We start from the raw sequence: 26,516 nt of genomic DNA, 5'->3' as shown, positions 1-26,516 counted from the left end.
CAATTTAATTCAGCTTTGATCCACTTACTGCTCCAGCAAACATGATGTTGGGTGAGGGGGTAAATACACTGGGGCAACGCTTAAATAGACTTAACAATGGTACAGTATGCGCAAACTAAAGCCATCACTATTCGCCCCTTCCTCATTACCATGACTGAGGCCCCCGAAACCCAACTGAGCTGGTGGAGCTCCTCATCGGCCAACAGATAAGGCTGTGGACACCAACACTGAAACCTAGTGTGCCGGCAGGAGGCAGCTTCCAACTGTGATTGCAGTGTACCCGAGAGGCCAAACAATACTTAAGACTTCCTTAAATAGATAAAGGAACTGTGCATAAAAATGGGTCTCCAACCACCTTTTTATTTGTCATTCAGAGCAGTAATATTGTATCGGGGATGGTGGCTTTTACTTTGAAAGGCACACGTATGCAGGAAGTGGCTGATATTATTTCAGATGGTTTCTGGTCTCACTCCCTTTAGCTTCCTCTGGTGGCGCTGCAGCTTGAATTTACTGTACTTCACGATACTTCAGTGTAATTCACTGTGTTATATGCATTGAATTTACTTTAGATCAATGCTGACACTGATCTTTAGATTAAGATGTAATTATAGGACCTCAACTTACATTAGGCCTCTGGTTTAATATGACCAGTGTCATCATACCCTCCAGAGGAATACACAAGAATGTGAAATATACAACCACTACTATTGTATAGATATTGCATTATCAAGATCCCAGATTCAGAGTCGTCACTGTCTCATCTGATCAACTGTAACAACTTTGTTGCCTAACATGAGACTGCTTGGAATGACTTGTGGTTTAGGGTAGGTTAGGTTATAGTTAGACGTTAACCGTTTTTAATGTAAATACATCATGTACTCACTGTACTGTACCAGCCTACTTTATGTATTAATGTTATGAAGTGGACATGTATTTGACGGTGGCATACTGATATAATAATCATTTCATCAAACTTTTACTGATGTAGTTGAAGGGAAAATATGGTTTAAGCGTTAATCAGAATCAGAATCAGCTTTATTTAACATGTATATGTACGTATACTTAGAATTTGACTCAGGTTTTCACATTGCTCTCAATGTAATAATACAAATAAACAAGAAAAATATAAAAACAATGACATTAAAGACCAGAGAAACAAAGCATACACATTAAACCTTTAAATATAAATATAAATAAATATGAATAAATAAATAAATAAATATGAATATAAATATAAATATAAATACGTTTGACATATATCAGTAGTCACAGCTCGTTTACATTTTTGTTTTAAGAAAAAAAAAAGTCTGTAAGTTGTGAGCACTAACTATGTAAAATGATGTAAAAACAGACGGGAGACACCGAGGTCAGAGGTCAGCTACTTCCTACGGTTGGTTGTTTCCTTCTTCTTCTTCTTTGAGGTTTATTGGCGGTTGGCAAACAATTAATTGGCGCATTAGCGCCACCTACCGGCTTGGAGTGTGGATCAGGATGTCTAGTACTTGTGGGTTTTTTGAAAGGACCGGTTGGAGCCTCTCTGAAGCTCTCGACCAATCGGAAGTGAGTATTTTTCGCGCTGGTTGGCCGCAGAGTTTGAGTTTCCCGCAAGCTTTTGATTCGGCTTGAATGAAATCCTTCGCTTTTTACAGGATGAATACGGACATATTTCCACTTTAACGACCGAGAGGAGACCCAACAGGTAACTACAGATGACACGGTCTTTCATGATATTGTCATCCCGGAGGATATTTAGCCGGCGCGACCAACCATTTTAGCGAGAGAATACCTGCTAGCTAGCTGGAAAGGACCTGCTAACGTAAGCTAGCTAGCAAGCTAGCTGACCGTGCTAACGGTAGTTTAGCTTGACTGGTTAGCTTTGGCTAGCTAGCATGGTTAGCTTTTCTTTTTTTTTTATTAAACGAGCTGTCATGGCGCCTACAAATGAAGTATAAATCAGCGATAACAACAGCACAACACTTTTAACACATTACTGCAACAATCATCAAGCTGTTACGCACATGCGTTTATTTATTTAGTCACGTGTTTTGTTTTTATCGGGTAGTGTAAAATAACTATCGGCAACTATCCAGCAAATAGTCCAAGCCGCCACCCCAAAGCGACTTAGACTATTTGGTGGAGTGCGACGTAATGGCTGACTGTAGCAATGACATAGATACGATTGTACGTAATAAATGGTAATATTAAATATAAAATGCACAATATATACAATACGAACAGAGTACAAATATTAGATATACAAAAAGCACAATATATACAATGAAATAGAATAATATTCAATTAACTAACTAAATAGTAGTGCAAAGATTTAACCACACAAACAAACAAACAGCAGTGTTACAGTTGTGTGATTGATTTGGCCACAAAATAGCCAATGTAACATGTTAAGCTTTTTAACTGAAGTGGTTCTTATTCGCACCCCAATAGCATTACTCCGACTTGTCAGCTGCTTCCATTTCCGCGGCTTTTACGCAGCACACTTAGCCACCCACTCATTGGACATTCGCTGCATGCGGTGGAGCTTGCTTTTGCAGCACAGCCTCCTGTATTCTCCGTACCGCTTTGCACACAGACTGCAGCTAACTAATCCTTTCTGCAGGAGAAAGCACACTTAAAATTGTCTCGGTAAGAGGTTTCCACCCGTGGTTTTTGTTCGCATGCATGGGATTAAATCAAGATTTGACTTGATCTCGTTCACATTAGTTGTGATTAGAGTACGTGTCTGTATTTAATTGAGGCACTTGTATTCTTTTAGTATACAGAGGTATTGTTGCTTCAGACTTTTGGTGGATCGAGACACTCGACTTTGTTATTTAAAGCATCCAAAGCTTCGTGGCTAGAACATTCCGTGACAGGTGCAGTTTTCTCTGTCGCCTCCAAAGCTCACTGTTCATGCTCCGCTGGGGCAAGTGAGTGAGTGCCATTTTGTAGAATGTGTAACGTTATGCTCCCAGGATTCATATCCCCAGAATGCCATTTTACAAACAGCAGCAAAAACGTGTATTGCATGCTGTGTTGATGTTGTCTGATGGAACCTGTGGAATAAGAAGTTTCTGTGTCTGTGCTGTAGCTCGGTGAGCCTGGAGGGGGTTAAATGGGATGGACAGCAAAGGTAGCTCCCTGCCTTCGATGCCCGAACCAGCCAACCCGATCAGCATGAAGCAGCCACCGGAGTCCCTCGGTGTACGGAAGGGTGGGGGGGACATGAGCGGTGACCCTGCTCTGCTAATAATGGACAAAGCTGCCGCCCAGCTGGCCGCCACACTACAAGACGGTGTCCTTCAGAAGATGGCCGGTCACAGTCATAACAACCACAGCCACGAGAGGCTCAAAGACCTCACGTCCCGGGTGCTGAATGGGGACCAAGACACGCTGCCTAAGCTCTGTGCTCCAGAGCCACCCATGTTTAAAGGTGCCGAAGCCCCTGCTACGAATGGCACCCATCAGCACAATTGCACTCCTCATACTGAACATGAACTGAAAGCGACGATACCCCAGGTGGCGAAGCAGCCGCTGTTTGAGCCATGCTGTGCCAATGGGACCAGTTTGTCCACGGCCACCGAAGATCCTATATCTGCACCGGAGAAGAGGCAGGACCTGAAGAAAAGGAGGGGGGGTCCTCCTCACAAACCAAACCTCGGTTCTGCTGCCGTTCCCGTGGAGCCACTTGACTGCACCGATGCTGGAGATGGAACCCGAGCAGCTGATGAGGTTTTTCTTTTATTCCTACTTTTTTTAAGAAACAAAGGATCCATATTTTTCTAAGCGAGAACTTCTGTTTGTCTGTGGCAAATATATATATAAACGATTAACAAGAACCCAATAATGTGCTACAGTTAAGCTGACAGATGGTATTCAGACAAAAGGACCACACATGTAAATTTGAACAAACAGCACCAGGCCTCCAGCTGAATACACAGTGAATGTTTTCTAAGAGATATTACATCGTTAAACTTAAATGGACAGCTGCAGAGACTCCATGTAATGCATGTGAATTATTGTAAAATACTGGTAGAGGAGCATATGTGTGTGGGGACATGGTTGATTTTAGGAAGGACCGGGTGTTCTATTGATCTATTTATTTACTCACTATTCCTTCTCTTCTCCAGCCTGATCTCATCCCACAGCTGACGGAGGAGGACACAGTGGCGTCCCCTGTGCTGATCAGTTTTTCTGTTGGTGACTTGGTGTGGACCAAGGTGTCGGGGTACCCCTGGTGGCCTTGCATGGTGACCACAGACCCCGAATTTAACAATCACATCAAACCGAAACAGAAAGGCGAGTAACAGTCTCTACCACCTGCATCCCTTTGCATTAAGTGATGCGTTGAAGTCAAGGAGTCGGTGTTTTTATACCATTATTCATTTTATTGTGTTTTCTTGTTTCTGTTTTTAGCAGTCAACAGTAGGTTGGGCTCCCTTTACCATGTGCAGTATTTTGGAGACGCCCCAGAGAGAGGCTACATCTTTGAGAAGAACATGGTGTCCTTCACCGGGGAGGATCAGTACCAGGAGCTGAGCCAGGGCAACAAACAGCCAGCCTCTCGCGTCATACACAAGAAGGTAAATTGGCTTCTCCTGCTGTGTGGAGTCCCTGCCTGTTGAGGATGTGGTCTGCTGATGTTTAGAAAGACTTTGGCTCAGAAGTGTTGCAACACCAAAACATTGCACTTCCTTAAAAGTTCTCTCGTTTCTAGACAGTTGCATCCCAAATGCATCATTTTTAAAACGGATACATTTGTTATCAAGTCCTCTCCTGCACAGCTGTCACATGCTGCTGATCACGTGTGTAATTTTGTTTTTAAATATTGCCCATCGTGTAAAATCCAGTGTTTGTTCATGGCGTTCTCTTGGTAGCAACATGTGTTCCCCAGTTGAATACAACGATTAAACATTACGACTTTGTATCTTGTAGTAAAACCTCGGTATTTTCTCCCTTTGCCGTGCAGACGGCTCCCTCTGTGCCCCGTAAACTCCAGGCTCAGTGGAACATGGGCGTCATTCAGGCCAAGGAGGCCTTCATCATGTCACTGGATGAGCGCATGGTAAACTTCGCTTTTCTGTACGACGACGACGGGCCTCACCTGAACCCCTGCATCCTGGAGAAGTTGAGGCCAACACAGAGCAACGAGATGGACCAGGACACGGAGTCTAGAGTCGGCCCAGATCTCCCCTCGCTGCCGGCGGGCCCCGCCGACGACCCCACAGCCGCCCCTCAGTCCCAAGACAGCACTTCAACAGAGAAAAAGACACAAGCACCCGGAACAAAACTCGGCTCGGGAGAATATCGAAGAAGGGGCAAAGGCCTTCTAAATAATGTCCGGTCAAAAGCGCAGTTGAAAGGCAAAGTTTCTTCCAAAGAAATGCTTCATCCGCCGCCGGCCTCACAGGTTCGTTCGGACAACTCGCTAAAATGTTTCATCAGCTTGTGTTTTTTTTTCATGCAGACTGGCAGACACCTGTTTGGAGAGCAGAGAAACGTATGAAATGATAAATATTGGACTTAAAAGTTTGGAAAAGTAAACAGCGTTTCAGTTCAGTATAACAAACACACGAGTACGTCTCATCGTTGACCCACGTTATAGCTGCTGCTGCTGTGAAGAATAGGCTTCAGGTTTAAATTCAAATTAACCCACAACTAATATTTTAACCGTTCAATGTTAAGTAAAATACAAAGAGCATTTTGGAATGGAAACAGCCGTGGAACCCTGATTTTATGCTCATCTTTTGGCCTAAGAACGTTTTTGCCTCCGTACGAGGATGTCTTCTGATACGTTTGTTTGTTTTATAGGATCCCACCACTTGTGCACCAGATCCACAAACTGAAACGGTCGTACCTCAGAGGAAGAAGAGGAGACCCAGACAGGCTCAGTGTCCCACGAAGACTGTGAGGAGAAGGAAAACGTCTGCAACGGACAACTCTTCTGACCCCGAGAAGAAAAGGAAATCAAAGCCGGTTTCCTCGACAGACAATATAACGGAGCCGGTCTCGCTTCCAGCTTCGGCTCCAGGTTGGTTGAAAGTTGAAACCGTGTGTTAAATCTGGGCCTGGCTGGTGTGTTTACCAGAGCGGTGGAGTCTGCTGCTTAATGCCACATGTGGCTAGTAAAACAGTGAAGCGGTGTAATTTATCACTTCATGTGATAGTTAAGAATTCTCTCTCCTTGTTGTATAAAGACGGTACGTTTGTGTAAATACTTTGTCCTTGAATGTATCCAAAGTGCTGTGTGTTGGTTTTTAATGTTGTCAAATAACACCGAAGTCGTGCACAGATAATCACATTTTAATGACCGTTGGGTGCTTATTCCCCGACTATTTACAAAGCACAGGAAACCAATAACTAACTAATACTCCTCCGTTGTAATATATAAAGAGCTTTTTGTTGACGTAGTTGCAGCAAAAGAGAATCTCTTTTTTCAATTTATTTTATTTTCTTCAGCCTACTTGTCACGTGGTGGGAGAAAGCTTTAAATTAATCTTTGAGGCACTCTTAAAAGCACGTTGTGTTCTAACCATTAACGGCCGAGATAAACGTCTAAATCAGGAAGTTTGACCTTTTTTACCGTTTGTTTTTAGTGAAGAGGCAGCGAAAGAAGAGGACGCCGGCAGACGCGACGGCAGACACGGTTCAGCTGCCTAAAAAGAGCCGTAAAACAAGCAACGCTGCAGACAAACTGGTGAGGTTCCCCTCTGGTGCAACGTTATCACACAATCAAAACGCTGACATTGAGAAGGGCCTCACTGTGGAGACTCATCTAGCAAAAAGCTATGTTTAAAATGCTGCGGCAAGATGTTTTACTACTAAACATCAATACTAAAATGCATATTAAGCACTTTGTTATAAAGTGTTGATTGTGTTGTTTATCTGAAACCTTCCCAGGACTCGACCTCGGAAGGAACGGACAAAAAGCAGAGAAGAAGAAGAAAGAAAACCGTCAAAGACGTGACAGAAGCCAAGAAGAGACCGGCCGCGTCTAAAGCGCCCCTCACCGGTAAACCGTCCTGTTCACCTGTGTTGATGCACAAACCTCTGCTGTTTGACTCCACAACGTCTCTTTATGTTACGGCTCCGCAGTGCTTCGTTGTCATTATCAAACACTTTGTCTCCACAGAAGAAGACACAGAGAAACCAAAGCGTAGGAGGAAAAGGAAGCAGGATGGAGAGACTGAGGTCACGCCCTCCAAGGCAAAGAGACGGCGGGTCACGCCGTGTCCTGATCCCGAGGTGAGCGGTAATAACCCCAGATGAGCACGAGATGTGCTCATAAACCTAGAGACGGTTTAAAGAGCTCCAACAATCATTTAAAACGACAGCCTGCCAGCGCACGTTGGATTCTGTTCTTTATTACCAGTGGTACAAACTGTCTTCAAGCTTAATCTTTGAGACGTTTGATTGTTGAATTTATGGCTGTTAAATTCTAATTGTTATGAAGCAGCGTTGTCTCATTTATTTGACGTGTTGTTTGCTGCAGGGCTCTGGAAGTGAAGGACGTCCCGATTCTCCGAGCGACAGCTTAGACGGGACGAAAAAGGGCGAACGGAAGAAAGAGTTTGTCTGCCAGGTAACAGACTCTTTATTCAAATGTAGGACATTTATTGGGGAAAATGCTGCTTCCCTTTGTTTCTAAATGCAAAGTGTTTTTACACAAACATGCTGAATCCCACTAGTCCTTGTCTAATCATCTTTCAGCTTTAATGTTCTTTTATTTTGTTTACATGCACTGAAATGTCTCGATCACTTCTTGTGTTTTGAAATCTCTATTTATTTATTTATTTTCTTCCCCTACAGACGTGTGAGCAGGCTGGGGAGGACCTGGTGCCCTGTGAAGGACAGTGTTATGGGATGTTTCACCTCCAGTGTCTCGGTCTGTCATTCAAACCTGACGAGAAGCTGCTGTGTCAGGAGTGCAGCACCGGTGAGGAGCTCACACTTTGTCCAGAAAACATCGATTGAACTCATTTTATTGTCTTTTTCTGACCAATAGCTGACGCTCGTTAACTGCTCGTTAACTGTCAAGAACAGTGCCTTGGAGGACTGAGACTTGGTTGTAGTTCTGTAAGGTTTTCGTGATGATAGAAGTAATGTTTGTAATGATTGCTGTTAAACATTTCCCTCCTCTATATTATTCCCGTTTCTCCTCTCAGGAATTCACTCGTGTTTCACTTGTAAGCAGCCGGACGGCGCCGTGCGGCGCTGCCACGTCCCGCACTGCGGCAAGTTCTACCACGAGGCGTGCATCCGCCTCAACCCGCTCACCGTGTTCGACAACAAGGGCTTCCGCTGCCCGCTGCACGCCTGCCTGAGCTGCCACTACGGCTGCCACACCAAGCAGAAGTCCACCAAAGGTGGGGCTCTTTTATTCTACTGTCGAGACGCCGTTACGTTTAGTGTTACAGCAGCAGACGTTTTCTTTCAGTCGTACTCCTCGCGGTGTGTGCGTCTTGTCTGATCCGGTGTCTCTTCTCTCCGTTCAGGGAGGTTGATGCGTTGCCTGCGCTGCCCCGTTGCGTACCACGTCGCTGACCTGTGTGTGGCGGCGGGCAGCGAGATGATCACCAACACCGCCATCATCTGCACCAACCACTTCAACGCCAAGAAGGGCTACAGCCACCACAGTCACGTCAACGTCAGCTGGTGCTTCGTCTGCTCCAAAGGTTCGCCTCGTCTCCTGTTGCATCACCAAAGAGCGGTTACAGTCGACGTCTGTTGATATTGTTTGGTCCAGTTAGCCAATCGGCACTTTTAAAACCTAAAAAACGACGCAGGTAAATCGTACCTGTCGTTGGTTCTAGTAGTTTAGGTCTTTGATTGGCTGTTGACAATCTTTTTTTGTCCACGTGATTGGTAAACAGCTTTGGTGTTTCGGCTACTCTTTATTTTCTGAATGTTTATGAAACAGTGATTTTTTTGTTTGTTGTTATTTCGTATTATATTAGCTGTTTTATTTATTTCAGGCGAAGTGGCAGGAGACTGCTTTAATATGATGTAATCGCTCAATGGAGAATGGAAAAGTGAGCGTCCAGTCTCAATATGATTCGTATCATTTTTGGCTCAACAATTAAGGAAAATCAGAGGAAAGAATGAACTCCAGCCGGTCCTGAGCGTCAGTTTTGGGCTTTGCGGAGACGGCTTTAAACGTAAATGTGTTATTTTCTGAGTTTGTGTAAAATTACACTAAAATCCAGAAAGAAGGCCGGTCGTAGAGTTTAAAGTCCCAGTGAAACTAAAGTAAGAGTGTCTTTAGCTGCTGTAGACTTCTTCTTTGATCGGACCTATAAATCCGGAGCTACAGAGGACTGCGTTGTGGTTCGCTTCACACACTCCTCTCTCGTCTCTCAAAGTTGCCGGTTTATTAATAAACGATGTTGTGATATTATTGACTAAAACTGGTCGGTACGAGCTTACGTGAGCAAACTTCATATTTCGTTTGACAGAAAGAAAAGTTTATTGGATTTTGAGATAAAAATAAGTAATGAGTGGGTGCGTAGCAGTGTTTTTGTATGCTAGTCTGAGGTTTATAGTTTGATCACCCTCGCACTGATGACTCGACTGTAAATTGGGGCTCTAATGTTTCTGACTTGTATCTGAACGTCTCCGTTTTGTCCCGTGTTGCAGGAGGACAGCTGCTGTGCTGCGAGTCTTGTCCTGCAGCTTTTCACCCCGACTGCCTGAACATCGCTATGCCTGATGGGAGCTGGTTCTGCAACGACTGCCGGGCCGGAAAGAAACCCAAATACAGAGACATTATATGGGTCAAACTGGGAACATACAGGTCAGAGACGCAGATCCCTGGTTCAGTACCGTGTTGTTCTCTGCTGTGACCTGGACTCACACCTCTTCCTGTCCTCCCCAGATGGTGGCCTGCAGAGATCCAACACCCCAGAAGCATCCCCACCAACATCCAGCACCTTCGCCACGAGATCGGAGAGTTCCCCGTCTTCTTCTTCGGCTCCAAGGACTACTTCTGGACTCACCAGGGCCGAGTGTTTCCCTACATGGAGGGAGACCGCGGCAGCAAGCACCAGAGGACCGGCATCGGCAAAGTCTTCAAGAACGGTGAAGATCTAGAAACACTGACCTTGAGTAGTTTTGCACTTGTTACGTTATTCCCTCCACTGTTGAGCACCGGGTTAAGCTGAATGTTTCCACAGATGAAATGTAATGAGCCTCGACACCGTCTTGTTTCCTCAGCTCTGCTGGAGGCTGAAGCTCGATTCAAGGAGATCAAAATAAAACGCGAGGCCAAGGAAGCACAAGAGAACAGCCGGAAGCCACCGCCGTACAAGTTCATCAAGGTGTGAAGTCTAAACGTCGGCACCTTTGCTTTTGTCTCGTTCTACCCTCCAGAGTAGATGAAAGTTATCATCTGTAACTAATGTTTCATGATGGTTCTCGTCCCTCCTTTCAGGTGAACAAACCCATCGGTAAGGTTCAGGTCTACACCGCCGACGTGTCCGAGATCCCGAAGTGTAACTGTAAGCCGGCGGACGAGAGGCCGTGCGGGTTTGAGTCGGAGTGTCTGAACCGCATGCTGCAGTACGAGTGCCACCCTCAGGTGTGTCCCAGCGGGGAGCGCTGCTGCAACCAGGACTTCACCAAACGCCTCTACCCGGAGACCAAGATCATCAAGACGCCCGGCAAGGGCTGGGGCCTGATCTCCCTCCGGGACATCAAGAAGGTGAGGAGAAGATTCACTGCCCTGCAGCAGCAGCAGCAGCAGCTATCGGACATTTCTAACACGTCGCTGGTTTGTTTCTCAAACAGGGCGAGTTTGTGAACGAGTACATCGGAGAGCTGATAGACGAGGAAGAGTGCCGGGCGAGGATCAAGTACGCCCACGAGAACAACATCACTGATTTCTACATGCTCACCATCGACAAGGTCGGTGACCACGTGGACGCTGGAAGTCCTTGTTGTTGTTTTGTTTAGTTTAGTTTAATTTGCTCCTCTGTGTGTCGGGGTGCTGTTTACTCCTCAGCAGCACCATTTCCACTGGGAGCTAGAGCAACACAATGGTATTGCATTGGGAATGTTACATGATGAGCAGCTGTAGCGTTACAGGAGTCAATACTACAAATGCATCCTCAGAATCACTGAATCCTCTAAATACATCTGTTGAATTATAGAATGACAATGTTAGAAACTAATCTGCAAATTTGTAAAAGCTCTAAACTAACTTGGAGGCACTTCCTCTTCGTGGGTTTTAAGGACCGGATCATCGACGCCGGTCCGAAGGGAAACTACTCTCGCTTCATGAACCACAGCTGTCAGCCCAACTGCGACACGCAGAAGTGGACGGTGAACGGAGACACGCGGGTCGGACTGTTCGCCGTCCGCGACATCCCAGAAGGTGAGACGGGTCAGAAGCCAGACCGACGAGGGCTTCGTCTACACAAGAATACAGTTACAACAGTCCGACGGGACACTTTTATCTTTGACGCCAAAATATGTTGTTTTGTGTGTTTCAGGGACGGAGCTGACCTTCAATTACAACCTCGACTGCCTCGGGAACGAGAAGACCGTCTGTCGCTGCGATGCTCCAAACTGCAGCGGCTTTCTAGGCGATCGACCGAAGGTGAGCTTCATAATCACAGCGGTGCCTTACTTCAGTTACCTGAACACCAGCTGTGCTGCTTTTGGGACATTAATACAACTTGTGTATTTGGTCATCGGTATGTTTTTGGGTCAGAGGTCGTGTCCGGGTGCTTCTAGCAGTTTGACAGACTTGAGTTGAGTATTTTTAGGCTCAAGTTCAGAGAAAGTAGGTTCGCTAAAAAGTTAAGTTATGACCTTGTTACAGAACAGCTGGTATGTGGGGAATTGTACATGCAGCACATCGAGCTTCATTTATTGTCATTGATCAAATGTCTCCTCTGCAGAACTCAAACGGCCCGACGGCCGAGCCCAAAGCCAAGCGGTTGAAGAGAAAGTATAAACGGAGGAAACTTGAGGGAAAGAAGAAGTCCGACGACGATTGTTTCCGCTGCGGAGACGGAGGGCAGCTGGTGCTCTGTGGCAAGAAGACCTGCACCAAAGCGTATCACCTGTCCTGCCTGAACCTCACCAAGAGACCCTTCGGTAAGAAACACCGGAAATAATACGGTTCACACAACCGCCGGCGTTCACCGCGCGCAGCCGGTTTGTCCGCAAAGTTACTGTTGTTGTACGTTTTATCGCTTATCAATAACAAACAGAGCACAAATACATATAAGTCACGTTTTTTCCTATTAACACAACGCCACGATATATCTCTGTACACACAAGGAGTATAACTTTTAGATTACATTCTCTTGAATTTGAATGTGTAAAGATTAATTTTTCCGAGCTTTCTTTCTGTCATCGTGACGTATTCTAAACTTGGTGTCCTTCGTGTCCTTGGTGTCCTCTGTCTCCTCTGTCCTCGCTCCCTGCAGGCCGCTGGGACTGCCCCTGGCACCACTGTGACGTCTGCGGGAAGAACTCCGAGGCGTTCTGCCAGCTCTGCCCCAACTCCTTCTGCAAGGCTCACCAGGAGGGGGCGCTGCGCTCCTGGCCCCCCACGGGACAGCTGTGCTGTCTGGAGCACGAGGAGCTGGAGGGAACCAACAACCAGGACCCGGGTGTCACCTCTCAGACCAACGCCACGACGAAGACGACCACCCCCGCCCCCACCCCGACCCCCGCCGCCGCCGCCGGCAGCCGTCCACCCAAAGGCTCCAGGAAGGCCGAGGGAGCCGAGGCGAAAACGAAACGCTCCAAGAGGAAAGCAGCAGAGGCCTAAAGCTAGACTCTCTGACGCCTGCTTCCACGTTGGTGAACAAATCTAAAGCCCGCGTCGTAACAACAACCAAGGCACTGAACACCTTCATCATCAGGGAACGCTTCTCTCTCCTCCGGCTCAGCCGCTCAAACCATTTTCATTTGTTAAAACATTTATTTTTCTCTTGTTTGCACTGGATTCCTACTCTCACTCTTCCACCAACCAAACTGCCTGTTTAATTGTTGTCCTTTTTTTTTATGTGTGATTTGTAGATTAACAAAAGTAACCGGTTGATCTCTACAGAAGCAGCTTTAAATCAAACTGAGCAGCAGCTAACGTCACTCAACAGAGGTTTATATCTATATATGTGTATATCAAAGACCTAAACTATGATTACTGGACTAGTGTAAGACATCAAACAGGTTGCCAAATGTTTTTATTTTTATATATAGTATATATATGTCAGATTTAATATCAAAACACTATGGATAGGCCTCTTCTGTTTTGTAGCCGTAGGTTACGTTTAACTAGACATTTGTTTGCTATTTTACAAGCTGTTGTTGTTGTTTTAGCTCAGTTTTGCTGTTTAGATTGAAATGATTTCTCTTTGGTTTGGTATCAGGACACTGTTTATCAGGCTGCCTGTCGCGTGTGACATGAGAACACTACTGGGAGGTTTCTGGGTCTGTGGTGCTCGGTGCTGAACCAGACACATGAAGGAACGCGTGGAACGGTTTTTTTAAGTTGAGTTTTGAATCCTGGCCCTTTTTTTTTTAACTGTTTTTTCCACTGAAGTATCAGAAATCTGAGGGACAAAGATGAACAGATGATTCACACGTTGAAGGCTTTTTGTTGATGATAAAAAAAAAAATCATGCTGAGGTTTTAGAAGACGGACCTCATCGTCTCAAACAGCTTGTTGTTCACTACTTTAACTCGGGCTGGCAGCGTCTTGTTGGTGGAACACTTCAGTCCGTTTTTAACTTGAACCTCGCGGTGATCTGTGAGCTCCGGCTGCACTCGACGTGTCTCGCTGATGCTGCACCGTTTTGTCCATAATTACCCGCTTTTCATAAACACCATTTGCATCGTCCAAGTCAGAATAACGACTGAAACAATCGGCACATTTTTTTTTTTTTTTAAAGAGTTGAGCCCAAAGTCCATCCGACTGGAGCTAGAAACTTAAGTCTTATTTGTCCTCAAAGGGCCACCGTAGTGGGAGCTTTGAACCCGGTTCAGATGCATGTTGAGAAAAACACAAACTCTCCCTCTTTACTGTGATCATTGTTCCAACTTTCATATTTAAATCTGCGTTAAGCAAACATTCAGTTTGTCAGCAGTGAGTCTTTTTCGTGGTCGCTTAATGTTCAATTTCATATCAGACGTTCATAAAAAAACATCTGGACTGTTTTCATCTTAGAATCCATTTTATTTTGAAGCCACTGTCCGTGCTTTTTCTTCCTCTAAAACGTCTCCAAAAACCTACATTTGAGTTGTCCAGACGTCACCGGGAGGCCGTTTATATATCTGCACCTTTTTTCATTTGTGTTGTTTTCGTTTCCCGCAGTGCGCGTGAATGGGACGTGTCCAGAGGTGCAGCGAGTCTCGTGCGAGTGTTTTTGACTGTTCGTGTCCTAACCGTGACTTGTGTTGAGTGAATGTCGTGCAGCCAGTTATTTTTGTAAGCACTGTAATTCCCTGTAGAGCTGACGTGTTGTGTGTGTGTGTGTGTGTGTGTGTGTGTGAGTAGGGGTTTCATTCTGTCACTACTGTCATAGTAAAAACCAGAGACTAATATGTACATAATGTATAAGTGGTAATAGTGATGCATCTATTGTAAATATCATAGTTTCTCTGATGTGTTTTTTTTTGTTTTTTTCTTGATTCAGTGCTGAAAAACCTTTCTGCAGGATCTCACATCTGTTGAATCGTGCAATAAAAAGTGAACAAACATGAGATTTGTTTATATTTACTTCTTGTTAAACCGCTTTAATATCACTTTATAGCAAAGCTGCCGTGACTTCAGCGTTGAAGCCTTTAAAAAAAAATTTGTTTGAGAGATTTTATAGGCGCTAAAATATGATAATCGAGGCGTTTAAATACAGCAACAAACAACCATTTGCTCTGTAAAGACACAGTGGAGTAATGTCTATCGGCCATTTTGACATGGCGGGGTACACACAGGTGACTGTTGCAATGAATTATGGTTCCATTCTATTTAGTGTGTCAGACATTCCAGTGACTTTTTTCGTCGTACTAAACTGACTTGACTTTTCTGACTATTTTCGACATTCTATATGATGACTTTTTTCGACATGCTACACTATGACTTTACCTTTTTCGAGATACTATACTGACAAACAAAACAGTGTATTGCTGTCGTGCATATTTTAAATTATTTTTATCATAAAGAATGTAAACAGCATTATCAAAAACAATTCCCTGGGAGATATGATGGCAGAGATCTTAACATAAAAAATTCAACATCAGGAAAACAAACAAGCATCATGACGTAAACACAGACTCCTCCTCTCGGCCCGCTGGAGTCCTCCGCTCTGACCTGCTTTCAGGTGCAGCGTTGTCCGGGGTGCAATGATGGAGCCGGCTCTCTAAAGATCAACAGTCCCCGACCTCCTGGTGCAGAGTTCATAAGAAGTCACAGCATAGTTTGATGTAAAAAGTCAAATAAGTACTAAGCGTGTACTTAGTACACACTAAGCTACAACTTATTTTGACATACTTTACTGACTTTTAGTACTTTTTTTCCAACATACTATACTACGACCTTTTAGACGTTTACCATTCCATTATGCAACATACTACAGTATGGATAACATGTAGTTTATCATATAATGGCCATAGTACAGAATGTCATTAAAGTTTAGTGTCCAGTACGTACAAAAAAAAGAATGTTTGTCATAAAAAGTTAAAGTATAAAATGTCAACAAGTCGTGGTGAAGTTTGTCATTAGTCATAGTATAACGTATTAATTATATAGTATTAATTGGTATTTCTGCAGGTTTTATTTTATTTTGATAAAAACGTACCGTAGATGAATAAACACCTTTTCATGCTCTGAAATGTTTAAAATATATTGTGATCGTTTCTTTTTCTATCCGATAGTTTTTATTTAGGAAAAGCTTTTTGTTCAGCTACTTATAAGAACGTTTGCTTCTTTTGTAAAAATAACGGGATTCGCAGAAAAACACGTTTATATCTCTCAAAGGTGCTGTAAACTAGAAAAGTCTGTAACTATATTATTCATCTGCAGATTATTTTCTTTATTGTTCGTTCTATAAAATGCACACGAGCTTCAAGAAACCGACCAACAGAAACCCAAATATATAAAGATAAGCAGTAAATACTCACATCTGAAAACCTTGAATTAGTTTTTATTTTTGTTTGAAATATGACTTTAATTATTAACGGATTACCAATATAGTTACAGATCAACAACTTCAGCTAAAATAAAAGTATTCTTTAGTTACTCATGTATTGTTTCAGCATCAGAATAACACTTTATTCTAATGTACGAACTTGTTTGTAAAGATAAATCAAGTACGGATCCCAGACTTCAGTCCTCCAGAGTTTTTATTCCTCTTTAAGACAAACGACAAAAAACAAGTTTCATTTTGCATAACAGTAGTACAGCAGCGGCCGAGGGTACAAAACGCTTCTTTAAATCTTTCAGTGTAAAAATAACTCTGCTCGTACCTCACAGCTGTGCCGTCCTCTCGTAGTGCAAACGCTTCAAATAAAAGTTAGGCACGTGATGGATACGATACGATCGCAGCTCAATTACACTCGAGTGCTGATGAAGGAAAACGTCATTCTGAATTCATTTAGTTTTTCCAAGTTCATAATGTTCAACAATCGCAGCCTGAAGGAACGATGACAGCCGGAGTTTAAATAGTGATAAAAGGGCAGTTTGACTGTTAACGTCTGATGAAGCTTGATTTAAAAAAAACAAAAGACCTAAAGAGTCCTATTCCGCTGACACGGCGATTATCCGTGTCAGCCGTTTCCTCTATGTGCAACTGAGTTTAATACTTTGTCAAAAGACGAACTACATTGCAAGCTTATGGTCCCGAGCGACATCCACGACTTCTCCCGCGTCGACGCTTTCGCTTGTGAATATCTGAGCGAGCGTTTAAGTGGCAACTTGACATCTTTCTACTTTAAAGAAGAAAAAAAAAAAAAAAAACCCTAGCTCAAAATAAAGTACAATATTTCCCAGATTTACATATGTTACAAATAAAAAATAAATATCAGCTCTGTGTGTGTTTTCAATCGAGGCATTTTTATGATTCGTCGAGGAAAATAAAAAAAGGTACAAAGAGCGACGTCGTCGTCCTCGTTCTCCGACTGACACAGTGCAGCTTATCTTCTAACGTGTTGCTCCGCCATCAGGAGGCCAGCACGCCGCGGCGGATGATGTCGGACCCGTAGCGCCGCCCGAGCGACGAGTCGCCCCTCAGCTGGTGGGAGTGGCATCGCTTCAGGCGGGGCTCCATCTCGCCGTCGCCCGGCTTGGAGTCGGAGGCGTAGCCGTCGCTCTCAGCCCCCGTGCGGAGTCTGGTCTTCGGGTACGACGGCTCCGGCGTCTTGCGGTGCTCCTCCTCTTCCTCTTCCTCCTCCTCTGCCGTCAGAGGCCTCTCTCTCCTCTTCGGGATCCTGAACTTCCCCCAGCTTTTAAGATGTGCGCCCTCGTGTCTGTTGCTTGTGTGTGAGCCGTTTGTCGGAGTTTTCCTGAGCCAGCCGTTGGCTTTGGCGGCTGGAATCTCGTTGGCCCGGTTGAGTTTAGTGTTGGTCGTCAGCTCCAGAGAGGCGGGGCTTCTTTTGGTCATCCCTTCGTCCAGGAAGTAGTCGTCGTTTTCAGAGTTCCTGATGTCCACCAGCCGGATGGACACGGTTTTATCCAGCTGCTTCGAGCCAAACCTGTTCTTCACCTGGCTGGGGAAGCTTTCCGTCGCGTCGCTCCTCCTCTTCCTCCTCCTCTCCTCTTGCTCGTGGTCGTTTTCTCGTTTCCGCCTGGCCAGCGCCTCGTGTTCGGGCCCCGGGGCCTCCCTCCTGGGGCCTTTCCTGCACTCGGCTCGGTGCAGCTTGACGGTGATCGTCTCCTGAACGACCTCTGGCTTGTGAAACTTCGGGAGCTGGATCTCCTGGCCGATCTCAGAGCTGTGGATTCTGACGTCGCTCGCGTCCTCGGCGGGCCCCGGCTCTCTGATCCGGGAGCTTCTGCCGTCCTTCGTCTCCAGCGGTTTGCTCAGATTCTCCTTCCTGTAAGTGTGGGCGGAGTCAGAGAGGCCCTTTCTGTCCCCGCTCTTCCTCTTTTCCTGCTTTAAAGACGCCGGTTTGGTTTTCATGGCGGAGCCCAGCGAGAAGAGCTTCTCCAAATCCTTCTCTGGAGGATCGCCTGCAACACACACAAGGGATGTTTTTATATCAGCAACTGACTTTAAGAGGAATCTTATTGTGATCTTATAATTACAGTGTTATGCACAGACGCAAAACTAACATTTAGAGGAACACAAGTCTTTACTTTAACCATCATTACATTTAAACGTTAATCTCTTATCAAAATGATCAGAGATTCTGTTTTTTTTGTCTCACAGTCGATACGATTTGTAAATAATATTGCCGACTCACCCGAGAGCACTTCGTGGTCGAGCAGCCGGACTTGGTGCTGGAAGATCTGCTCCTGGACCCTCCACAGCGAGCGCTTCATCTTCTCCCTCCGGGTCACCATGTAGGTGAGGTTACGGACCTGAGGAGCAAAAAAACCAACCTCGACTCAGAACAACCTCCTCCAACACGGAGTCGTGCCAAACACCTTCAACTCCGGTCAAAAGCGTCATGAAATGATTCAACTAAATCATTATGCAGCCATATTTTAGACATATGTTCCATTGTATTTCTATTAAACATGTATGCATATCTATATTTATTTATGTACATTATACACACTATACTGGAGTATCTAAAGTCACTTCAAAAGGACTTGTGCTACTGGACTAATAACGGCATAAACACAATATATTTTGTATTTTAGTCCCGCGACACAATTTCATAAGGCAATCCAAATGTGACAGAACAAAAGTCACCGTATTTGGACTGAGGAGTGACGTAGAGACGCCGGATAGTCTCTGGTAGAGACCTGCCAATAAGCCCCGCCCTAAAGCATCCCCTGCTTTATGGTCTGTTTGACTCTAAATGGACCATAATGTACTAAATGAACATCATGCTGTGTTGAAGAAGACTTGAAACTAGAGATTGAGACCATAAACTCATGTTTACAATGTTTACTGAGGTAATAAATCAAGAAAGAAGTAGAGTCATTTTCTCATAGACATCTATACAACCAGAGGAGTCGCCCCCTGGTGGACACAGGTTGCCGCCTGGAACAGTAAGATTATTGTTTTCTGGATTTTAACATGATAGAAGGCCGCTATTCTCCAGTAATACAATCTCAACACTCGTATGGTCCATTGTTAAATAGAAGGAATTTTAATCTACACATGCTTTGCGTATATTTAAGTTATTTCCTACATCTATCTCGTCTCTTGTGCTGCTGTAACATGTGAACACATCTCATCTATAAGCTTCTCAGACTGCAGGTGAGTAGAAACCTACCCTCTCCAGGTCCTGCCGCAGGTGCGTGAAGAGCTGCAGGCGTCGCAGCAGCACCTCGTGCTCGCGGCGCGCCAGGCTCTCCTCCTCGTCCTTCTTGGGCGTGAGGAGCGGCTGGTTGAAGTTGGCTTTGCGCTTCAGCTTCCAGTACTGGAACAGGAAGTCCACCACCTCCGGCTGCAGCTTCAGGCGACCGGCCACCTCCTCCGCCTCCACAAACTGGTAGAACTCTTCCTCCATCTCCTGCAGCTTTAGCTTGCGCAGGCTGACTCTCTTCTCCTGCTGGCGGCTGGCGAGCAGCTCGAGGTCGCTCGGCGCCCTGACGGTGATCTGAGGAGCCACGTAGGACGAGGAAGAGGGGGAGGCGTCCTCCTCCCCCCCTCTCACCCTGCCTCTCCTCTTGCCCTTCTTGTCTCTGGCGCTCTCCTTCTCCTCCTCACCTCCCGAGTCTCGGTCCCTGGACTCGGCGCCCTCGAGCCCCGAGTGTTTGGGGCAGTAGGACTTGAACTTGACCTCGTCGTCCTCCGTGAGGATGGTGTTCATCTCCAGGCCGGCGTGGAGGCCGCACGTCACGTGGAAGGCAATCCGGCAGTTTTTCGCCGAACACTACAGCAGCAAACACACACGACAACACTGCTGAACACTCGAGACTCAGAGCATCAAATGACTTTCAACAAACTCATTTAACGTGCATTGAAAGTGGTGACGCAGTTTAAGCGGCGGTCACATATTAAAGTCGCAGTTCGACTGTTGTCTGACGGAGCAATACTGTCATGAATATGATGCTGAGATCACTAATATTTAACACGACTTTGAAAGCGTCCCGCATATAGAAAAGTTAAATGCATCAATCCGGTGAACTTTGAGGCTCGACCTTTAAACAATGTTCGGCTCTCGTAAACTATTTAATCATAATGTTTAGATATAAACAACGTGGTGAACAAGACGAGCTTGTGAACCTCAGAGGCTTCTCAGAGCGACAGCTGATGGGTTCAGAGGTCGGATATGAACGAGATAAACTAAACTGATTGTGATATTTTTATCTGTGCAAAGTCACTGCACGGCTGTTTCTGTTCAAACAACTGGAACCACATTTGAACTTTATATGTTGAATGAAAAGATAGAATAACTTCATCTGTAATAAAGAGTATCGATGTAGTTTTAGCACCGCTATAACAAACAACTACCAGCAGTGACTCTAGTCATTATTATATCATATATTATTTATACACATTTCTGTCATTTCTAGATTCACTCGATCTTCAAAATGATTTCCAGCGGGTCAAAAATAGAATAAAGAGTCTTGATATTCAACTACAACATAATTAGACTAACTTGTAATATACTTGTACTGCAATTTCACCCAACTGCAAACGTTAGTTATCGGTGGTTTTACTTGAAGCATTCGAATGCTTAAAGAAATATCACCAACTACAAAAAAGACAAACGCGGATCAGCCGACTCCTCGACGTTGCTGAGCTGTGAAATCGTTTGTGAAACGCGTCACTGTGTCACCACGCCGAGGATAAACACCGACCACAGTGTGAATTACTCAAACACGATGGGTCACGCGTCGCGGGGTGAAAGGTGAGACTCTACCTGAATGCACGCTCCGGCCTTCTCTTTGCACAGGCAGCAGATCAGAGCCCACCTGTTGCTGGGGATGTGGGACACGTTGGTGATGGGCTCCATCTTCTCTGGGTTCCCGATGCTAACCTGCAGAGCAACACATGATTATTCACCTGCAGAGACGGCTGTCGTCACCGATAGTCTAACGGTATCTTAACGGTTCGTTTTGTCATTTCTTCAACAGAAAGAACAGAACTAACTGCTGTATTTTTGTCATTTTGACATGCATCTAAAAATGTAAAACAAAAGTGCATAAATGATTTGGTATAAAAACAAAGAGTGTAAAATGAGATCTCATCTTCACCTCTGGGATCCACAAGGCACAGCTGACGTGGACCCACTTGGTCCCGCTCCGGGTGGGCTTCATGGCGCCCCCCTTCTTCGGACACAACTGGCACTTTGGCAGAATGCCGAGGGCGCAGATCCGGCACAGCCAGCTGCCCTTTGGGACTTTCTGGATCCCGTAACACGCCTGGAGAGAAACGCAGAGAGAGGACGACTCGGCTTCAGCAAGTGGAAATCAATACAGCATCAACAAGAGAAAGTGTGTGTGTGTGTGTGTGTCAGATGAAACCAAAGCAACAGCTGATCTGATGTGTAAGACGAGGCGTTTTTCAATTTGATGTTCTACCACAGCGAAGCGAACTTAATCATAAAGGCAATTTAAGTCCCTGAGAGCTGCAGCGTTATCACGGTTTGGTTAGACACTATTAAATGAGCTATTAAAAGATTGTTTGTACAGCGAGTTCAGTGAGTTACAGTGTGTGTGTGTGTGTGTGTGTGTGTGTGTTGACCTCTGACCTGGTGAACGCAGATGTTGCACTTGTCACAGAACACCATCTCGTTGTTGTCCTCCCCGTCGGGCGACCGGCAGACGTCACACACGACGTCCTCGTCGTACTCGATGCCCAGCCCCTCCTCCGTCTCCGTGGCGTGCGTCATATTTTCGTGGCAGCAGCGCTCAAACTCCTCCATCACCCGCTCCATGGTGATCTCGTCCACCGGCGGCATGGCTGGAGGAGTCGGGAGTAAAAAGTTTTCTTATGTTGAATGTCGCAAAGCTTATTTTGCTGTCATGAAAAACACCCCAAACCCGTTTCATAATTTCCATCTCAAACTCTGCTCTGGGACATTTAAAAAAAACTTGACATAAACAGCCGACATTTTAACCAACAGTGATAATAACTATCAGCCTTTTGTCTGTTCTGTGACTCACCCATCTCTGCAAACTCCCCGTTGGCGGTCTGCAGCCAGGCCACGTCCTCCTCGTTCAGGTCGTAGCGGCACATCCCCTCCGCCAGCGTCCGGATGTCCACGTAGCCCAGCGCCTCGGCGCCCGACGTCCGGATCATCTTCTTTGGCTTGACGAACATGACCTCCTTCCCTTTCTCGGCCAACACCCTGCACAGAATATTATCGATCAATCAAAGAACAAATGTGACCGAAATTAGACAGAAGAAGGTGTTTGGCCGTAACGTTTTCCTCAGTGAGTTCCTCTTGAATAACTGAGCATTTTATGGATTTTAAAGACCAGCTTACATCAAAGTGCAAAGATATACAGCCTCTCTCTCTAACTTTGTGCTCCCCGGATCCCAAACCTTCTGACTGTGAACCCGTCAAATCAAACTGAAACAAAAACAATGGCTCTCTAAAGAAGCAGCCTTTTAAAGTAGTCTCAGGACAGGAAACTCAGGACTTGAACACGTGACTTTCTCGTCTCCTACCTGGTGACCGGCTGTGGGATGGACTGGGGGCTGACGGGAACCTGGACGCCCTTCTCCCAGTCCTGCCGCCACGGGTCGGCCAGGATGTAGTACTCCTCCGGGCTCAGCTGGTACGAGTCGTGCACCTTCATGGCGGTGATCAGGTCGGTCCTGAAAACCTGCAGCAGTCGCATGAGAACAAGAGTCAGTACGGTTTGCAAAGACGCAACAGGGAAATATTACAGCCTGTGGAGGGAGAAGTGTTTGTTTCTGTTGGGAAGGAACAACCATGCTGTTGTTTCAGAGACTAGTTCTGTGACTCTTTAGTGCAAATATTCACAAGTGAAATACGTGGCTTCAGGAAAAACTATATAAATGCAGCGAGACCATCAAATATTCTCTTCAGCAACCATTTAGATACACCAACGTTAATGATTTCATCTGGATGACTTTTCATCCTAAAGCTCACAAAATACTATTTTTTTTTCCATAGAGCGACTGTATATCAGTGTTTACACAGGTTAAAAAAAAAAAAAAACTACCACGTTGTCAAAACACAGCCAGAGAGGAACCAGCCAATCAGCAGCCAGCTTAGGCCCGAGTCATTGTTATGCTTTGATGTGATTGGCTCTTGGTCAGAGGGAGTGAACAGCGGCCTGCAGGGACCAAGTCCACAGACTGTACAGTAGATAACAGCAGCTAATGTTTACACCCCACTGCCACTGCACGACATGGAAGATTAAACTAAAATGAAGACTGTTTACAAATATCTCGTCATTGTCAATATCAATTCAAACCTCTGTGTTCAGTAAATCATTAAAGATTGTTTATCTTTTTTTTTTCTATTTAAAATAGTTGTTTTTTCCAGACAAACACATGACAGCAGAATATGAGAATGAAAGCAGAAGAGCTGTGAACATATGTCATCAGGATGAAGATGATGAAGAGTATAGACGGACGTACCTCGGAGGCTTTCTGACCGGTCCCCCTCCTGGGCTGTGAGGAGTGTTGTGACCAGCAGGTGGAATTACCTGGAGGAGAAACACAACAGGGTGTTAAACGTCTCGTTTTCTTCTTTGTCTGTTTCTGCTTTAATGAACAACCTCACGTCCTCTAAAACACATGCCTCTCAGACTAGAGGCCTTCTTTTTTGTTTCCTTAATCTTTGTCCATCTGCCCTCCTTTCCTTTTCTCTCTCTTGGTTTCCTTCCTGAACATGAAGTACACATTTACTGACAGTAACAAGATGGGAGACATATTCAGGAAATGACAACTAAACTCTCACAAAAAAAAACAACAACTGTTAAACCAAAATCTAATCGCTTGGGTGACGCATTATCTCAATGCAATAGTTTACTTAAAGGCCTGATTATATTGTGTGTATTTAAGGATAAAAGTTGGCTTTGCCTCTGCAGCTTTTCACGCTCACTTGTGAAATTGAGGAAGGTGGCAGAGTTGTGCTTGGCCTGATTCAGGTCTATATTTGGACTCGGTATGAATGAGTCAGCAGAGACAATATTTTAGCTTACTTCCATTGTCGGAGTCATCACTGCTGCTGGGGTGCCTGCTCCTCTTCATCATCTTCGTCCGTCTGCGGAGCTCTGGCTTAGGGACACTTCACACAAACCAGACAGGAGGTTCAGTTAAACATCCAACTACAAGATACAACAGCTATGATAAAAGAACATTTTAAACATTTGGGAGTGTCAAAAACCGACATGATGTCACAGCACACAATGTTACACAATGATTAATCCATGACATACTCGATGAGCAAGTTAACACGCAACTTTAGAAGACAACAGAAATGATCAACAATTACACATCAAGTTTCCACCATAAATAAAAGCAAACTAACGACAAACATTACCGACACGTTGAAGCACTCGCACTGCTGCTGAACACAGTTAACGTGCTGATTTAAGATCATTTCTAGACCAAACAACCAGCAGACTATCCCTGCAGCCTCTTGACCATCTTCTGCAGAAAGTTTTGAATGTCTCTCAATGTTTACAACAGCTCTACTCTATTAAAAACATTAGGTTTCTTCAACATAAACAGGTAGATATCAAAGTAAAACAGTAGTACTGACACGTCGCTATCTGACAGCACACAGACAGCCACCGTATCTAATGTTGATGTGTACATACATACCACAGTCACAACAACAAGTAGCCACATGCAACACAGGCACGAAACAACGCCTTTGTATGAGTTCAGCTTGCGATGTGCAGAAAGCATCCGCAGGGACTCTAATAGTCCCGACATGTGGACATATTTTAGGATCTGCCGGCAGCGTGCGAAAGGAGGAAAAGTGCTAACAGGCTAGGCTAACAGCAGGCTAGTTCGTGTGACGCCCCTTCTTCCAGCAAACATGCAACCGAAAGTATCGGCTAACTAACGAGCAGCAAACTTTAGCTAGCTAGACTAAAAACACAAGCTGGCCTATATACTGTTAAAGCCTGACCACATGGTTAACACACACACAGGGGCAAGATTCGTGTACTTTTTACAACGGTGGACGCTAATTAACTATAATTTTAGACCACATGCAGTTGCGATTTTTTGAATCACACTGCAAATGCTAGCTAGCTAGCTAGCTAGAACTACCGTTACGCAACACGCGGGCCTATACGTGGAATGTTTTTCTACCATAAGAATGTTGCTACGTCAACCTAAAATAAGCCATTTAGCATGAAGTGGCGGTTAATATCAAGAGGGGTAACGCTACGCATATGTGTATAAACATACGTTAGTCTGAACGTCAGCTTTAGCTGACGTTTGAAGGTTAGCAACATCGGCTAGCTCGTTAGCTGGAGGCTATACGTAGCTAGTTAGCATTAGCTAACGCTGCTAGCATAACGTTAGCTTCTCTAGGTCAGTTATTTGTCAAGGGTTAAGGGTCAATAATTGATTCAAAAACAAACAACTACCCGTCACGTGAACACGCTCATGAATGTGTCTAACTGACTAACTAACTAGTACAACAGTGTTGTTGTGCTGTGCTATCTTCAGGTTGCTAGCCAACAGGGCTTTACTGGCTTTACTGGCGGATCCACTGGCTGAGGTTAATCTTTGGCGCCATTTTGAAATGACGATGTCGCGTTGCTCGTGCGACCATACTAGAAAAACATCGACTCGTTCAAAATAAGAACATCGTTAAGAAACATTCTGACAAATATATCGATGCAACATGACTTAAAACCTGCTTGTAGTTGAAGAAAAGAATTGGACGGTACATACAGAGCACTTCAGGCCGATGAAAGCCGGTGTTTTTGAGTTTTTTGATGTGTGAAGCGCAGGTTTTTTGGCCGTGAGTTCCGCTTGACCCGCATTCCACATACACAAACACCGGGGAGGAGGTTACCCAGACCGGACTGCAGCTGCACCTGTTCGCCACTGGAGGGCAGCAGAATCCACTGGACGCGGTGTCAAATAATCCAACGGCTTCCAATACAGGAAGTTATGGAAGACCATTTCCGCCAGAAAATTATAATTAAATAATATATTTTTTTCAATTTAAAAATTCAAAACAAACATTTATGAAAAAATAAATAAAAAGTTTACATTCATCTTTTTTAATTTACAAAAATACAAGAAAAAAAGAGAAATTATAAGATGGCGGAAAATGGGCTTCCATAGCAATACATTTTTCTTTCAATATTTTTTGAATATAGTGCGACTCATTCACTCCTCTTTTTGGAAAGTACACACAGAGAATTATCTATTAAAGAGACAGAATAAACTATAACTTTTAAAAAGAAAATGCAGTTTAGTTAGGAAATGGCCAGTGCTGGG

At 44.8% G+C, this 26,516-nt stretch overlaps 2 protein-coding genes across 3 annotated transcripts; one reads left to right on the top strand and one right to left on the bottom strand.

Moving 5' to 3' along the window:
- Positions 1-1,586: 1,586 nt before the first annotated feature.
- nsd2 (nuclear receptor binding SET domain protein 2) lies at positions 1,587-14,698 on the top strand. Its single transcript, XM_079174654.1, has 22 exons — positions 1,587-1,699; positions 3,089-3,729; positions 4,128-4,296; positions 4,414-4,580; positions 4,967-5,407; positions 5,809-6,028; positions 6,594-6,694; positions 6,898-7,009; positions 7,130-7,242; positions 7,490-7,579; positions 7,807-7,933; positions 8,163-8,363; positions 8,493-8,672; positions 9,634-9,790; positions 9,872-10,074; positions 10,210-10,313; positions 10,427-10,696; positions 10,783-10,899; positions 11,227-11,368; positions 11,487-11,593; positions 11,898-12,096; positions 12,432-14,698. Exons 2-22 carry the CDS (start codon positions 3,118-3,120, stop codon positions 12,776-12,778), a joined length of 4,179 nt encoding a protein of 1,392 aa, XP_079030780.1. The 5' UTR covers positions 1,587-1,699; positions 3,089-3,117; the 3' UTR covers positions 12,779-14,698.
- Positions 14,699-16,163: 1,465 nt separating this feature from the next.
- Positions 16,164-26,060, bottom strand: jade1 (jade family PHD finger 1). 2 transcript variants are annotated; one of them, XM_079175225.1, is made up of 11 exons: positions 25,962-26,060; positions 24,248-24,333; positions 23,682-23,749; positions 22,740-22,897; positions 22,232-22,416; positions 21,817-22,028; positions 21,320-21,487; positions 20,986-21,102; positions 19,390-19,992; positions 18,406-18,523; positions 16,164-18,172 (listed from the first exon to the last, which is right to left on the bottom strand). In XM_079175225.1, the coding sequence occupies exons 2-11, from the start codon at positions 24,297-24,299 to the stop codon at positions 17,163-17,165; spliced, it is 2,691 nt and encodes an 896-aa protein (XP_079031351.1). In that variant the 5' UTR covers positions 24,300-24,333; positions 25,962-26,060; the 3' UTR covers positions 16,164-17,162. The 2 variants fall into 2 exon arrangements, with proteins under 2 accessions (XP_079031351.1, XP_079031352.1); XM_079175226.1 differs by lacking the exon at positions 25,962-26,060 and adding an exon at positions 24,873-25,017.
- Between the last annotated feature and the right edge of the window lie 456 nt (positions 26,061-26,516).

Source organism: Pholis gunnellus (genome assembly GCF_910591455.1).
Source record: "Pholis gunnellus genome assembly, chromosome: 15".
In the NCBI taxonomy this organism is placed as follows: domain Eukaryota; kingdom Metazoa; phylum Chordata; class Actinopteri; order Perciformes; family Pholidae; genus Pholis; species Pholis gunnellus.
This window is presented reverse-complemented; position numbering and strand designations above follow the sequence as displayed.